Source organism: Rhinopithecus bieti, unplaced genomic scaffold (assembly GCF_001698545.2).
Source record: "Rhinopithecus bieti isolate Rb0 unplaced genomic scaffold, ASM169854v2 scaffold_2453, whole genome shotgun sequence".
In the NCBI taxonomy this organism is placed as follows: domain Eukaryota; kingdom Metazoa; phylum Chordata; class Mammalia; order Primates; family Cercopithecidae; genus Rhinopithecus; species Rhinopithecus bieti.
In genome coordinates this window covers 6,451,684-6,467,250 of record NW_016804447.1, presented here as the reverse complement: position 1 = coordinate 6,467,250, position 15,567 = coordinate 6,451,684, and the positions used below count along the sequence as shown (strand labels likewise).

Below are 15,567 nucleotides of genomic sequence, written 5' to 3'. Positions count from 1 at the left end.
GAGATCCGGCCACTGCACTCCAGCCTGGGCCACAGAGCAAGACTCTGTCTCAAAACAAAACAAAAAAAAAACTTACAAAAACCTCCCTAATATTATATGAATGGATGCTTATGTCTTGGAATAACTTTTTCAGTAACAGCATCTTCTGTCTTAAGATGATATGGCCTAGATGACCAATACTCCATCAAACTCCATTATTCTCTTTCCATAGAATTGAATTATGGCTCAGAAGTAACCACATTGCCAAGACTCCCTTGTACCTAGGCGGAACCAAGTCACTAATTTAGCCAGTAGAAAGTGAGCAGAAATGATATGTATCCCTTTTAAAAAGCTGACATGGTTGATAAGCAGGTTGCTGCCTCCACCCTTTCATTCCTTTCTACAAGCTGCCTGCAAGTGAGCATGGCACTCTTGAAACTGTAGGTCCAAAAAGGGAACCCTGGGTGCCTGAATCACCACGTGTGAATTCCATCTATTAATGTACAGCTGCATTGTACTGTTAGATAAGTGTGAAATTAACTTTCATTGGGTTAAGCCTTCAAGAATGTGAGGTTCATCTATATAGAAGACAAAATTACCCTTATTAGTGAATATATGTGGGAAACAATTTTAAAAGACTCAAAATTGGCTTTAGTGGTGAAGACACAAGCAAAAGATGCATACAAAGAGTTTAGATAAAATCATTTTATAAAGTGTAAAAGTGAAACAAAGCAATATTAACTTAATGAATTATTTTATATAGTCTATGATTTTAAATCTCTGTATCTAACCCAAAATTAAATCTTTAAAGAATATTTTTAGCTACCTTTTCTACAACCTGAACAGTTTACATATTTAAGGTGGCTGAAAATCTAAAATATTCTCTCTTTCTGTCTCTCTCCATATCTTCTCATAAGACAATGTGAGATCACTTCACAGTCAGGATCACCTAATAAGCAGGCTTAGACAGAATTTGTTAACTCGAAGCCTCCTTGTTCCTAATTTAAAAGCAATCATGTTTAACCTTTGATATTTCCCTAGAATGCCAATAAAAAAAAATCCTAATGTAACAACAAATTGGACTTGAGCTTTATGTGACCCTTGGTTAATTTTTTTCTGTACGTCACTGCCTTTCAGTTGAAAAAATACTCCATACTTGATTCGCAATATAGATTTAACTGAGGGTAGTAAGAGAAGGCAATTCAGTGGGAGAAAATGCTTCTGTGCATCCCGAAAGCAAGCTCTGGACCACTGGGGTCTAGAAACCAGAGAACAGGGAGGTACAAGTAGAGTCAGTAGCTTCTCTCGTCTTATCCCAAAGGAGATGGTGCCTGCTTCTGAAGCTGATCCTGGAATTTGGTTGGATTTATTAACTCTGTGCCCAGAACTGGCCTTTTGAAGGGCAGACTTGTGCTGGACTTGTTATTAAGAGAGGGTTTTATGTCTCTAGTCCTTTCATTCCCATTTTCTGCTCTATTTGGCCAATCTCCATTTTGTGGGTCTTATCTCTCCACTCTGACTCTAGATATTTGAGAGCAAGGTTAACTAAGACCACATTTTAGTTCTAGTTCATTGTGCCTGACATCTAGTTAGAGGCTCAATAAAGAATGTATCTACCATTCTCTAACCGTGCAGAACTCTCTTTGTAAGCAGTGAAGATATTGTTTGAGAATGAAGTCTCTGTGCTGTTACTTTCTTACTCTACAAATTCAGGGGCCAGAAAGTTACATCCAAGACTACAAAATTTGCGAAATGAAATACAGGGCCCATTGCTTAAACATTATTACAATTTAAAGATGGCAACAGCAGATCATTAAAACAAGCACGGGCTCTTTTAAGCCAGGTCCCCATGTAACTGTACAGTCAGGTTGGGGTGCAGCTATTGTGAATGCCTTGAGGAAGGGCAAAATAGATCTCCCTGACTAATCCTGAAATAAACTCTGGGGTCACTGCCTTAACTCAGCCCTTTCCTTGCTCTTATTTCACTAATAATATCCCATGAAGTCTGGTGACTTGTCCCAAACACCTCCTTCTTCTCCTCCCAATGAGAATGTCATTGTCACAGCAGATAAATATTTTTGGCATGACCTTGGCTGTGATAATCAATTCTTCCCCAGTTTTTCCAGGACATTCCTGGTTTTAACAATGAAATTCACATGTTCTGAGAACACCAGATTTCATGGGTCAATTCTGGGTGAACTGGGACACTTGGCTACTCTAACTTTGACCCTTCTAATGGGTTTTCAAGATAAGCCGTGGTCATCTGAGGAGGGCCACACCAGGTCACAAAGAGGTAGACACCAGTTAGAAGTTGAAGAATCTTGACTTGTGGGTATGAATCATCAGAAGCTGAATGAATATGTTTGAATTCTTTAATTTAAAAGATACTATATAACCATCAATAAATTTTTCTCTTGCCAAGTATATATATAATACATGCCTACTTCTTAGAATACCTTAATTTTTTAAAAAATGTAATTTCTGTTACATAGGCTATTTCCCAAATTTTTCATCTACTGTGCATGTTATTTTCCAATAAAAGTCTTCATGAAAAAGAAAAAAGAGACATGACTAGCAAAGAGCTTGTTACCACCATTCTTCCCTCTGAATATAAAACCAAATCAAAGACAAACAGGCACGCAACCCTTAACCCAAAATAATAATAATGAAACCTAAGGTCCAGTGACACTGGTTTTGAAAAGCACTTAGTCACTTACCCCTTCTCAAAGTACAATTCCATCAAGTGGCAAGCAGCATAGGGAGGAAGGAGTCCGTTGTAAACATCTAGCGCCACCTGTAGTCCACTCACAGTAGTGTCATGCTGCAGAGATTGAAATCAATTTTATCAAACCTGTTCAGATTCACATTCAATAGGTATGAAACACTTGTAGAGCACCATGATGGCTTCTGATTCAATTCAATTTCCCATGCGCCCCACAATGACTTAATAAGTAGAGAAGGAAAGATTTTGGTTGAATATTAGCGGTGTGCTAGGCAGTATGATTTAGATATGTATCATTATTTCTATTTAAAAGATGAAGAAATTGGCTGGGCGTGGTAACTCGTGCCTGTAATCCCAGCGCTTTGGGAGCCCGAGGCAGGCAGATCACTTGAGGTCAGGAGTTCGAGACCAGCATGACCAACATGGTGAAACCCCATCCCTACTAAAAAAAAAAAAAAAAAAGAAAGAAAGAAAATGCTGGGTATCGTGGCATGGGCCTGTAAATCCAGCTACTTGGGAGACTGAGACAGGAGAATTGCTTGAAACTGAGAGGCAGAGGTTTCAGTGAGCCAAGATCGCACCTCTGCACTCAGAAGGCGACAGAGTGCGACTCCATCTCGATAAAATAAAATAATTTAAAAAATAATAATAAAAGATGAAGAAATTGAGACCCAGGGAAATTAAGCAACTTGCTTAATGTCATATAACCCCATAATGGAAGAAAGTAAATTTGAATCAAGTCTCCTTAAGTGCTGTGCCTTTTTAAAATACTTTCAAAGTATTTCAAACACATTAATGCTAGATTATATTTTTCTATAGATTAGCATCATCTGTGATTTAAAGTTGTGGAAGAATATATGAGGTTTAAATGTTTAGGGAAGATAAAATACCAGAAAGTATAGGGTGCAATTTAAAAATAATTGTAAAGCTAAATGTTTACCCCAGAGTGGCTGGAAGGTATAGGGGAGTGGTTTTCAACCCCCTTTCTGCCACTGATTAGCTATCTAAACTTAGGCAATCCTCAACTTCCATACCTACAAAATTGGGATAACATTTGGCTGCCTAAACTGTATGGCAGTATGCACATATTCAAAAGGGGTTAGAAGTAATCTAATAGAGAGAGAGAAAGAAAAAAGGAGCTATGGATATGACATGCTGGAAGTCACACCATAAGTTAAAACTAGAAATCAGATTAGACACTACAAAAATTGGCAGAAATGACTAATTTCAGGCCTATCTGTCTCCAGGAAGCACTCTGCTCTTGCCCACGGCTATTTCCCTAGTCTATACCATTTAGGGCTCCTGATAATAAGCAAACTTCCCGATAACTTCAGTCACCTCTTTCACCTTCTTGCATGAATGAAAACATGACTTTCTTTCTCTAGCCACAGCTGAGAAACCTTTCGTCATGGAGACGTGAGTGAAAGGAGTCAGCATGCTATGTCCTGTTTACCTGCTCATCCCAGACTCCATGGGCAGCTATTTGAATGTATAATACAATTGCAGAATTTTCCCCCAACACTGTGTCTCTCCCTGGCTTCTCCAAGATGAAAGCCTTTTCTAAGATCTCTTGCTCTGTTTTCTTTCTACTCCCAAATGTAGCTCTAACTTTGAGTTGCAGTCCTTCTTCTCCTTCCTCCTTCTATTCTCTTTGCCATCTGAATGAAGTTTTCTGCTTAGATGCCCCTGTGGCATTTCAAACCCATTGTCTAATCAGTACATTTACCTAGCCCAAGACCACCTCCTTCCTGCCATTGAGAACTGAAAACTTGACTTCATCTGGGGCTTCACCTTCCACATCATTATCTTCCACCCACTTCCAATTCATCACTGAGAATGCACACTCAGCTTTTCTTGTAACCTGGCTCACCTCTTTTCCTCTCCTGTCACTGCCCTAATTTTAGGCCATATCCCCATTTTTCTAGACTATCACAAAAGCTTTCTACACCATATCCTGTTCCCAACATCCAGTCATTCTACAAAATAATTAATTTCCAAAATGCTGCTCCTATCCTGTCACCCCTGCCCTGCCTTCCCTGAGCAAACACTGACAGGGGGTTCTCCCTTGCTTCCTTGCTTCTTTCTACAATTAAACAAAGAAGCAGCAGGACAGCATGACCCTTCAGCTGCCATCCAGCATAAACTTCTGACACTCTATATCAGGGCTGTCTAAAAACTTTCCTTGATGATGGAAATGTTGTATACCTGTGTTGTCCAATTCAGTAGCCACTGGCTATATATGGCTCTTGAACACCTGAAATGTGGCTAATACACTGAGGGATTTAATTTTTCATTCTACTTAATCATAATTAATTTAAATGTAAGTAGCTACTTATGGCTACTAGATTCCATATTGAGCAGCACAGTTAATGTCCACTAATTTGGTACCACCTTTTCCACGCACTACTCCTGGCCTTCCACCTCTGTCCTAATGATTCACTTTATTTGTCCTACACACTAGTGCGGAGCACTTACTAACCCCTTTCATCTTGATGTGTTGGATGTGCTTCCTTGTCCGGGAATCCTTTCTGCTTCTCTTCTTCGCCCTCTTGGAACAGAAGGGATGCCTAGCTTTTCTGAGGTGCTAAAGCACTTGCCTGCATGGCATTTTCATACCGTTTTGTATAGTGTTTATGTTTGTCTTCTTGTTAGTTTAGATTATAAATCCCTTAAAGGCCAGAATGATGCATTTAATTCTAAAAGCTTTGTGCAAGTGCCTACCACGTATGAGGCGATGGGGAAATGAAGATAAAGAAGATGAGGTCCTGTGCTTCAAGAGATCACACACTTGAACAAATAGATACTAAATGAAGACAAAAATACTTACTGCAGAATACATGATAAGTTTTTTGTAGCTTGGCATCTGAGTTGCTCTCTTCATATGACTGAGGATTTCACTGACCAGGACACCTTAAAGGAGATGAATCAGTAACAAAACTGAACCAAACATAAGCTTCTATTTTAGTTCATTAGCTTTTTGTCAATTCATAGCTGAAGACTCTCCCTGCCATGACTTAAGAAGTGGGGCAAAGATCTAATTTTGCTGAGCATCTGCTCTGTGCTAGGTAGTGTGATTTACATACCTTTTTTTTTTAAACCGAATCCTACGTCTCAACCCTTTTATAAGTAAGGAATCCTAAGTCCAGAGATATTAAGTGACACACATAGCCAGGTGAGGAAAGCTGGACTGGCACACTAGGACTGTACCATACCAGGTTTTGTTAAAGCTCAGGTTAGGAGGCTGATAAACTTGGAAGGAACTTCAGACAGCTTTTTCAGATCATAAAACATAATTCTTAGTCCATGTTCTTCTCCAGAGCAGACCTGAAATGACAGCACAGCGGGTACTCCTCTGTTTTCACCCGTCTTGCTGCTACTCTCTGGCAGTCAGACCTGTGGGAGGCCATGGGAGAAAGCAGCTCTCTGGATGTTTGTACAGATCATGGACTATTCTCTGTGGACCATTTTTCCACGTTACCCTAGGTGTCACTATGTGGGGGACAGCCAGCATCTTTAGCTTTCATTTAAGGTTCTGTCTGTCTTCAGTAGAGGAAACTTTTGCTCTTCACACTTTATATCTGAACACCTAACTGCTGTTGCTCCTCAGGTGGTGAAAGATAGATACAGAGCTTACAATATTTATCCTATTTGTAGGCACTGAGGGCTGTGGGGTACCTTGTGGTGCCAAAACAGATCCTGTTTTAAGGACATGTTGCTTCAGAGATGCCTATAACTATCTGGTGTCTCTGTTGGTCTCTTTACCCTGCATGTGCTCTCCTGGCTGAGAATGACCAGTAGGGTGTGTGTGTGTGTGTGTGTGTGTGTGTGTGTGTGTGTGTGTTGTAATGAGCAGGTTATTGATATTAACAGATTGACTATAATCTCAGGTTCTGTAGTCCACTCAGCAAACACATACTGAGCAGCTATGATGAGCCAGATACTGTGCTAGGAGAATCAGACTTGGTCCCTGCCCTCCAAAAACTCATAAAACAGTAAGAAGAGACAGGTCTGTATACACCAGTAAGTACAAAAAGGGGTTATTTAAGAAGGTAGGTGATCTGCTCTTTCTGTAGATGCTGGAAATTCCTTGAGGATGAACAGGATAATCTGAATGTACATGTCTAATAGGTCTAAATCCCTCCATCTCAGAGAGGATTGCCTTGTGGAATGCATTAGGGACTTTAGCTTGATTAACATGTCATATTGGTGCTAAATTCTGTGGCCAAGCTTTTGGGAGCCATGACAGCCACATGCAATCAGCAACTTGCCCTTTGTCAACAAGTGCCTTTCGGTCAGGCTGCAGTTTTGGTAATGAATATATCAGTTCTTGGTTCTGGGATGATTACACCCTTATTCCAGAAGCGATTGGGGTGACTATCATGATTATCTTCAGGCTCTGGAATATCAATATTCTGTTTTATAGGGGAAACTGAGGCTCAGAGAGGCTCAGCAACTTAATCAGATTATACAACTTGTAAGCAGGGAAGGAGGGCTTTAAATCTAGCTTGTCCTGTGTCAAAACCTTTATTTGTAATCATTAGATCATGCTATAGTGGAAAGCTGGCTTCAAAGTTATCTGTTCTATCCTTTATTAAATCTTCGTAAACTAGATGAAATATCATTGATTTGAAGACATAAACTTTACTTCCTTCATTTCTAGTCTATAGCAGAGGTTGGCAAACTTTTCTGTAAAAGTCCAGAGAGTAAATGTCTTAGGCTTTGTGGGTTGTAAAATCCATTGCAACTACTCAACTCTGCAGTGGTAGCATGAAAGCAGCAATAGACAATGCATAAATGAATAAGTGTGACTGTACTTCAATAAAACTTTATTTACAAAACCAGGTAGTGGGCTGGATTTGGCATACAGGCAGTAGTTTGCCTACCTCTTGCCTAGAGCAAGAAGAGCTCTCTTTTCACTGATATGACCAGCCATATGGTCCTAAATTTGCCCCAGGGATTTTTTTTTTTTGGGATGTGTGTGTGTGTGTGTGTGTGTGTGTGTGTGTGTGTGTGTGTGTGTATGTTACTGAACAGTGTCACCCTTGAAGTTAAATGATGAAATAAAAATTCTAGACTGGGCACAGTAGTTCATGCCTACTATCCCAGAATTTTGGGAGGCCAAGGTGGAGGATCGCTTGAGTCCAGGAGTTCAAGACTAGCCTGGGCAACATAGGGAGACCCTGTCTTGGCAAAAAATTTTTTTAAAAAAATTTAGCTGGACATGGTGGTGCACGCCTGTAGTCCCAGCTACTTGGGAGTCTGAGGTGGGAGGATCGCCTGAGCCTGGGAGGTCAAGGCTACAGTGAGCCGTGATCATGCTGCTGCACTCTAGCCTGGAGGACAGAGTGAGACCCTGTCTCAAAAACAAACATACAGACAAACAAAAAATACAAAGAAACAAAAACAAAACAAACTAACCAAAGAACTAGCAAAGGCTAGAAGATGGCCCTGATGTTTCCACATTACTCTTTGTCACCTAGACAATGTGTGTTTTCTGTATAGGACTGTGTTCAGCTGTTTTATCATTCAACAAACACGTAGTTGACAAATCTCTCTTGCCCAGCCAGATCTGAATGACAGTCTGAGCTTTTGTTTTGGCAGAACCACACAGGAGAAAACTTCCTGCTTAACAATGGTGCTGGACTTTTTCCAGAAAGCAGGACTGCTGGTTTCATACAAGTGCCAGCCTTTAGGATCCAAGATTAGGGAACATCTCAGAGAAGGACTCTTATAGACACAGTCTAGTTTAATCTCCTCATAGGTAGTGAAACAGAGATCCAGAGAGGGGAAGTGGCTTCTCCCAAATGTAATCTTCTAGTAGCCAAGGGGAATAAAAAAGGAAACATGAGGAAAGTGGAGCAACTCCATTTCTTATTCATATATACACATCTCTACATCTACTGTTAGACTACTGTCAATTCCCGTCTGGTATAAAGCATGTTGGGATTTTATTCAAATGCAGATCCTGATCCAACTTATTTGGGAGTGGGACCTGTATTTCTAGCCAGGTGGTAGTTGATGCCGATGCTGAAAAGTAGACTGCACTTTGAGTCGTGAGGGGCTAGATGCCTGAATCCACCATAACTAGGTTGCGGGAAATAAATCAAGAGTCCCACTTCTACCATCTGATGGGGCTTGCGATTGAGTCACACTGCTGGCACCTGGTGTGCCAGAAATGAGGCTGAGTGCTTATGTGGCTTCCAAGGCACCCTCTGCATCTTTTGTTGTTAAGCACTAAGATTGAGCTTCTGCCCATATACACAGTATGTATCCTGCCTGGTAATTTTTTCCAACACTCCAGGTTCCATCTAAGACTCCTCTCTGGAGGCTCTCCCTTCCTCAAGGCTGGATCTTGTTGCTCATGTGTTTAATGTGAAGTAAGGACTTGCACATTTCTACCAAGTCTGTCTCTGTGCCATGCCATCAGGATTTCTGTAATAGCAGGTCTACAACATCCTCATGTCATTAATGGCCACTGTCGAAAACTTTTTGCCCCAACCTACTTTATTCATCTCACATGTATTTGCTCCTGACCATCCTGGTTTCATACCTCATTCCCCTGATTACAGCTTGCCTCACTCTTTATACCTGTTGTGCAGCCCTGCTTTTCTAGCTATAATTGACTCCTTTTCTGGTCAGTGATTTGAATTTTTTCCCTAGTTAAGTAGCCTCAGTGAACAACCTCCGAGTCTGGTCCAGCCCTAATATGCTTTGCCTCTAGGCATTCTCTTGGGATTTTGATGGACTTATCCTGATGCTGTGGTGAATAGTGTCTGTCAATGGCTGGAGTCATTATGCAATTTTATTAATCTCAAAATGCCTCGAATATGTGTGCCAACCTGACTTGGACCATCTCCTGTGGCTTGGACTTTCCTCATTATGTCAACCTGACATGATGGACTTTCTCCTCTTCTTTATCCCTAGTTTTAATACCTATGATAACCACATCTGAGTCTGACACCCCATTTGGTATCTTGGCCTGCCCATCCAGTTTCTCTCATAGGCCCCAACATCTGTCCTTGTCTTTGCTGGTCCTTTTTTCTTCCATCCACTTATCCTGATTACAAGAATCCAGCATCCTCTTGCCTGGGTCTGCCTTCATATGGCAGGGTGTCCTGTGCTACAAAGAGCCAGTTCTAACCAAGAAGAGGCATCACTGATAAATAATTCTCAACAGCTTTCAATGTCAATGGAAAATTTCAAGCTGTGTTATAAACTTGTCAATTGCAATGTATTTTAATAGTGCATAATTAGTCTGAAAAATATAACAATTTGCCTGAAAAGTATATTTTATCACCTTTCAGAATGACTACCGCTCAGGGTTTCAGGAAAACAGGCCACTTTTGTCAAACCTCCCACTTGAAAAATTCATCATATAGGCCACAAGACACAACTGATTTTCATGGGACTCAGACAAAGATCCTTGATTCTTGATCTGGAAGGGATGGAAAGGATCATTTAGCTTTGGCTTTCATTTTCCAGATAGAAAACTAAGGGCCTGAGTGAGTAGTAGTTATAATTATACTAACATATGACATTGATTGACAGTGTATTATGTACCAGGTACTGTTTGTTCTAAGCCCTTTGAATACATACATACATACATACATACATACATACATACATACATACATTCATCTTACTCACTGTCTATGAAGTAGGAATCATTAATATCCCCATTTTGCAGAATGGAAGCTGGTGCAAGAGTGATTAAGTGAATTGTCTGAGATCACACAATTGATTAGTGGACGGACTAGGACTCAGACCCAGATCATTCAACCACAAATCCAACATGCTCCTCTCATTTTTTAATACTTACCCCCTTGGAGCCTAGATTTCTCTTTCTGCTTGTGAATTCCATAGAGGGACAGGAGGGACAATTCTGACAATTCTCTCAGTTTGGTCATGGCTTCCTCAGTGGCCCAGGAAGGTAAAGTGAAATTGTGAACACTCTGTAGCAAAGAAAAAGGAAGAAAAATGTATGTGTATTTGTATGACTGTCCTCTTTGTTGACTTATTTTATCCTTTTTCACCCCACAAGAACTAGTAGGGTCAGACTTGCTTGTCCTGCCATTTCTTTCTAAGAGAACTTCATATTGTGGTAAGTAGTGGTATTGACTTTCAGAAGAGAAGCTTATATAAATGAATTTGTCCATTCCTAACCAGTTCATAGCTTTTGGTTTAACTCTGGATCAGTGGGTGGCTCATATTTTGCATAGTAAGGGTGCAGTAGGGAAATAATACCTCATTCCTTTATGAAAGGGTTAGAAATCTTTCTATGAACCTGATAGAGTTAAATGATATTTCCTTAAAAGCTGAATGGGCTACCTGAGAGGCCAGTTAGGAAAGGCAACATATTTCTGGAGCCTTCAGTAATATATTCTCCCCTACCCCTGTCAAGGTCTAGTTTGCTGACTTTTTTTTTTTTTTCAGAGACAGGATCTTGCTCTGTCACCAAAGCTGGAATGCAGTGGCCATCACAGCTCACTGTAACCTCAAACTCCAGGGCTCAAGCAATCCTCCCACCTCAGCCTCCTGAGTAGTTGGGACTATAGGTGCATGCCACCACATGTGGTGCTTTTTTTTTTTTTTGAGACAGAGTCTTGCTCTGTCACCTAGCCTGGAGTGCAGTGGCACGATTTCAGCTCACTGCAACCTCCACCTCCTGTGTTCAAGCGATTCTCTTGCCTCAGCCTCCCGAGTAGCTCAGGATTACAGGCATGCACCACCACACCTGGCTAATTTTTGTATTTTTAGTAGAGATGAGGTTTCGCCATGTTGGCCAGGCTGGTCTCAAACTCCTGAGCTCAGGCAATCCACCCACCTCAGCCTCCCAAAGTGCTGGGATTACAGGCATGAGCCACTGCACCTGGCCACACGTGGCTAATTTTTAAAAGTGTTTTGTAGAGGTAGTGCCTTGTTATGCTGCCCAGGCTCATCTTGAACTTCTGGCCTCAAATGATCCTCCCATCTCAGCCTCCCAGAAGTGCTGGGATTACAGGCAGGAGCCACCACACCTGGCTGTAGTTCACTGACTCTTGAGGAAAGCCTGCACCTTGCACACAGTAGACACTTGGTAAATATGTGTTAAAATGAATGAATAAGTACAAGCAGGGCAGGTAGATACCTTGTGCCAATATTTATTACCCGTTAGGAAGAGTTGATTAGGAGTCCCCCAGTTTCAAATGCAGGATTAAGAGAGAGAGAAAGTGAGTTCGTGAAAGAGGAGACCAAAGTGGAGTGACCTACAGAGGAAATAAGTGAGAGAGATTTGGAAAAGATATCACGTAACATGACCACATTTTGGAATAGCTCAGATCAAACTGTCATAAGGAAGAAAAAAAATCAAGACTGGAACGAAAATGGGGGCTCCTGGTTTCACTGAAGAGTCTTTTACAAGGCTAATGAATTTTCACTGAAATAGATGCTGATGATAAAGTGAAAATACTGGGAAAGTAGCATGTGATTGGGTCAATTAACTCTAGGATGGATGAAGGCAATAATTGCTGCCTCCTAGACTGTCATGATGACCTCAAAGTTAGAAATCAGTATGAATTAGGTGGGTGGTCAGAATCTCGCCCCATATTTAGTGAACTAGTTGGGAAAACAGGAATAGAGAATACCAGAAGGTGGAGCATGGTGAGTGAGAAACACCATGTAACCTTGAAAAACAACCATAATTTATCTGGCCACAAAGGATATTTCAAATGCATCGCAAAGCAAGAAAGAAGTTCTTTCCGGATAAGCAAAGATAAATAGCCTGGCTTATATTTTGCTTGTTTATTTCTACATTTGGAAATCAGGTAATTTTCCCAGCTTTCTTTATAACAACATTGTTTTTTCATTAAGACCCAGGACAGGAACTCAGCATTTTTGAGTGGCTGCAAAATAAATAAGCTACTACTGAATCCAAAGGGGGAAAAACTGAAGTGGAAACTCACAGAAGAAAAGCTATTTTGCTTGTAATTTTCTAAAAGGTGAAAACATAAATAATAATAGAGAGAAAAGAGAAGTCAGCATTTTCAAGTTAATCTAAGGAAGTTGTGAATTATGTTTCAATGTCAAAAGAAGTATAAGTAATACATTCATAAAGAAGTGAAAGAAAAGATATTCATCTATTTCAAAATCAGCATAAATCATAAAATCAGATTGCTAGTTAACCTGTGATTTTTTTTTCTTTTACCTCACAATATAAAGGGTCATAGATTTTACTCCAAATTCCAAAAAGGTCCTTGCCATGGAATCCTGAAAGTTTTCCCAAGGTAGCTATAAAATCCTGAAACACAAACAGAGAAAGAAAAATTCCTACACAGGTTTCTCAGCTTCAGCACTATTGATATTTTGGGCTGGACAATTCTTTGTTGTGGGGAGCTGTCCTGTGCATTACAGGATGTTTTGGAATCCTGGCCTCTGCCCACTAGGTGCCAGTAGCATTCCTAATCTCCCACTTGTGTAACCCAGAATGTCTCCAGACATTGCCAAATGTTCCTTGTGAGGCAAATGTGCCTCTGTTGAGAACCACTGTTCTTCACAGAAAAATGCACCGGTAATATTGGTTACAATAATGCCATTCCAAAGAATTTTGCAAACACGAATTGATTATTCCTTATTGTTACATTTAAAATGTAGATAGATGCTGGCTGACTGCCACATGTTCCTGGTGTATGCTGAAATTGGATTGAAGTGTACTGCCTCAGATTATTTTTAGAAGTGGGTAAAGTATAACTCACTTGTAAATATGTCCCAGGTGAGAAAGGAAAGCATATTTCAGGCCAAAGCATCCAGGAAAATGCAACAGAAATAGGACTTGGTCTTTGGCTGTACATATAAAACTTGGATGGAATGCAAATCTTTCACTAGGTTCTGAATGTTTCTTGAATTGTCACAATAATGAGACCCAATGTTCAGCTATCTGATTGCTGAAATTGGCAGCCATTTCTAGGAAGCCTTTTAGAAGATATTGTCTGTCTGATGGATGAAATTTCTAGGGAACTAAATTTGCCGATATTAACCCCAATAGATTTTCATAAAATACATAGAAATTATTGTTAAAGAGCTCCTACTGCCATTTTCTCAAACATAAAAGCTCCAGGGCCAGATGACTATCATAGAGGAATTCTACCAAGCTTTTCAAGAGTAAATTATTCTAATGCTGTTTTAACTGTTCTAGAGCATAGAAGATGAAAGAAAACTTTCAAAAACTTCTTATGAATTAAGTGTAACACGGATACTGACAAAGGTCGCCCCCAAAATAAAACTATTAGTTCAATGCGATATCCATGCAAAAGGTGTAAATAAAATAATAGGAAGTAATTCAACGTCACATAAAAGGAAATGGGTTTGATCTGAGGAATGTAAAGTCTGTTCAACACTGGTAAATCTATGAATGTAATCAATCATTGTAATTAATTCAAGGAGAAAAATAATTTGATTATATTTAAAAATGTTAAAACAATCATTCAGGAGATTAAACAACTAATATTGATTTAAAAAATACACTCAAGAAAATATGAAAGGTGGATACTTCTTTAATTTGATAAAAATATGTCTATTTTAGTTCAAAAGCCTGCATGCTTATTAGGAAAACTCCTCTAAAATCAGAAATAAGACAAGAATACCCACTACCAACACTGCCCATAACATTATACTGTAAGTAGTGGCCAGTGCAAATAGCCAAAAGGAAGAAATCAGAGGTACATATTTTTGAAAACTGGAGATACTATAAACCTGAAACAAACTTAACAAAAAATGTAAAGACATATGAAGAAAACCCTAAAATGGTCTTTAAGATAAAACAAGTAGAAACATGTACCACATTCTTAGAAAGGAAGATTTGACAGTGAAAAGTTGCAAATTCTCCGTAAGTTAAATAAATTTAATATGATCCTAATGAAAATACTAAAAATTTAAAAATCCTTTTGGAACTAGAGAAGCTGACTCTAAAGTTCACAAAGAAAATTAAAACATAGCCATGGAAACTCAGAAAAAGCAATGAGGGATGACTAGCCCTTTAGATATTACAGCATATTATAAAGTCTCAATAATTAAAACCCAAGTTTTGGCTAATAAAAAATTAAACAGAATAAAAATTACATAAATAGACCCTACACATATGGGAATTTTAATATATAATAGCTTAAATAAGTAGGAAAAAAATGAACTATTCAATAAATAACGATGGGGCAATTAGATAATCTTCCAGGAAAAAACTTAAACAGGATACATACTTCATACCTCCTCACCGGTATGAACTATAAATGAATTCAATATATAAATGAGAAATGAAGCTAGAGTGGAATTAGAAGAAAGCATTGCAGACTTCCTTTATAACCTAGGAGTGGGGAAAGCTTTTCCAAACATGACTCAAAATATAGAAGCCATGTAAGAATGCATCAGTACAGAACCTACATGGCAAGAACACGGTAAGCAGTTAATAGACAAACTTTTTTTGAAAAATGCCATTCATTATGTGTGATATTGTGAAATATATATTTGATCTTTTTTTTTTTTTTTTTTTTTGAGATGGAGTTTCACTCTTATTACCCAGGCTGGAATGCAGTGGCACCATCTCGGCTCACTGCAACCTCCACCTCCTGGGTTCAAGTGATTCTCTTGCCTCAGCCTCCGAGTAGCTGGGATTACAGGTGCCTGCCACCACGCCTGGCTAATTTTTTGTATTTTTAGTAGAGACAGGGTTTCACTAAGTTGGCCAGGCTGGTCTCGAACTCCTGACCTCAGGTGATCCAACCACCTTGGCCTCCCAAAGTGTTGGGATTACAGGCGTGAGCCACCATGCCTGGCCTTATGTTTGGTCTTCATCTCCATTTTCTGCTGTAGAACTCCTAAAATCCTTGGAGTCTCCAAAG

General features: G+C 39.6%; 1 protein-coding gene across 1 annotated transcript in view; it reads right to left on the bottom strand.

Moving 5' to 3' along the window:
• The window catches only part of ACP3 (acid phosphatase 3), a 38,435-nt gene that overhangs the window by 2,075 nt on the left and 20,793 nt on the right, over positions 1-15,567 (bottom strand). Inside the window, 4 exon segments of the mRNA XM_017868401.1 lie at positions 2,697-2,800; positions 5,529-5,611; positions 10,521-10,653; positions 12,885-12,977. Of these exon segments, the coding sequence (XP_017723890.1) occupies positions 2,697-2,800; positions 5,529-5,611; positions 10,521-10,653; positions 12,885-12,977 (413 nt within the window).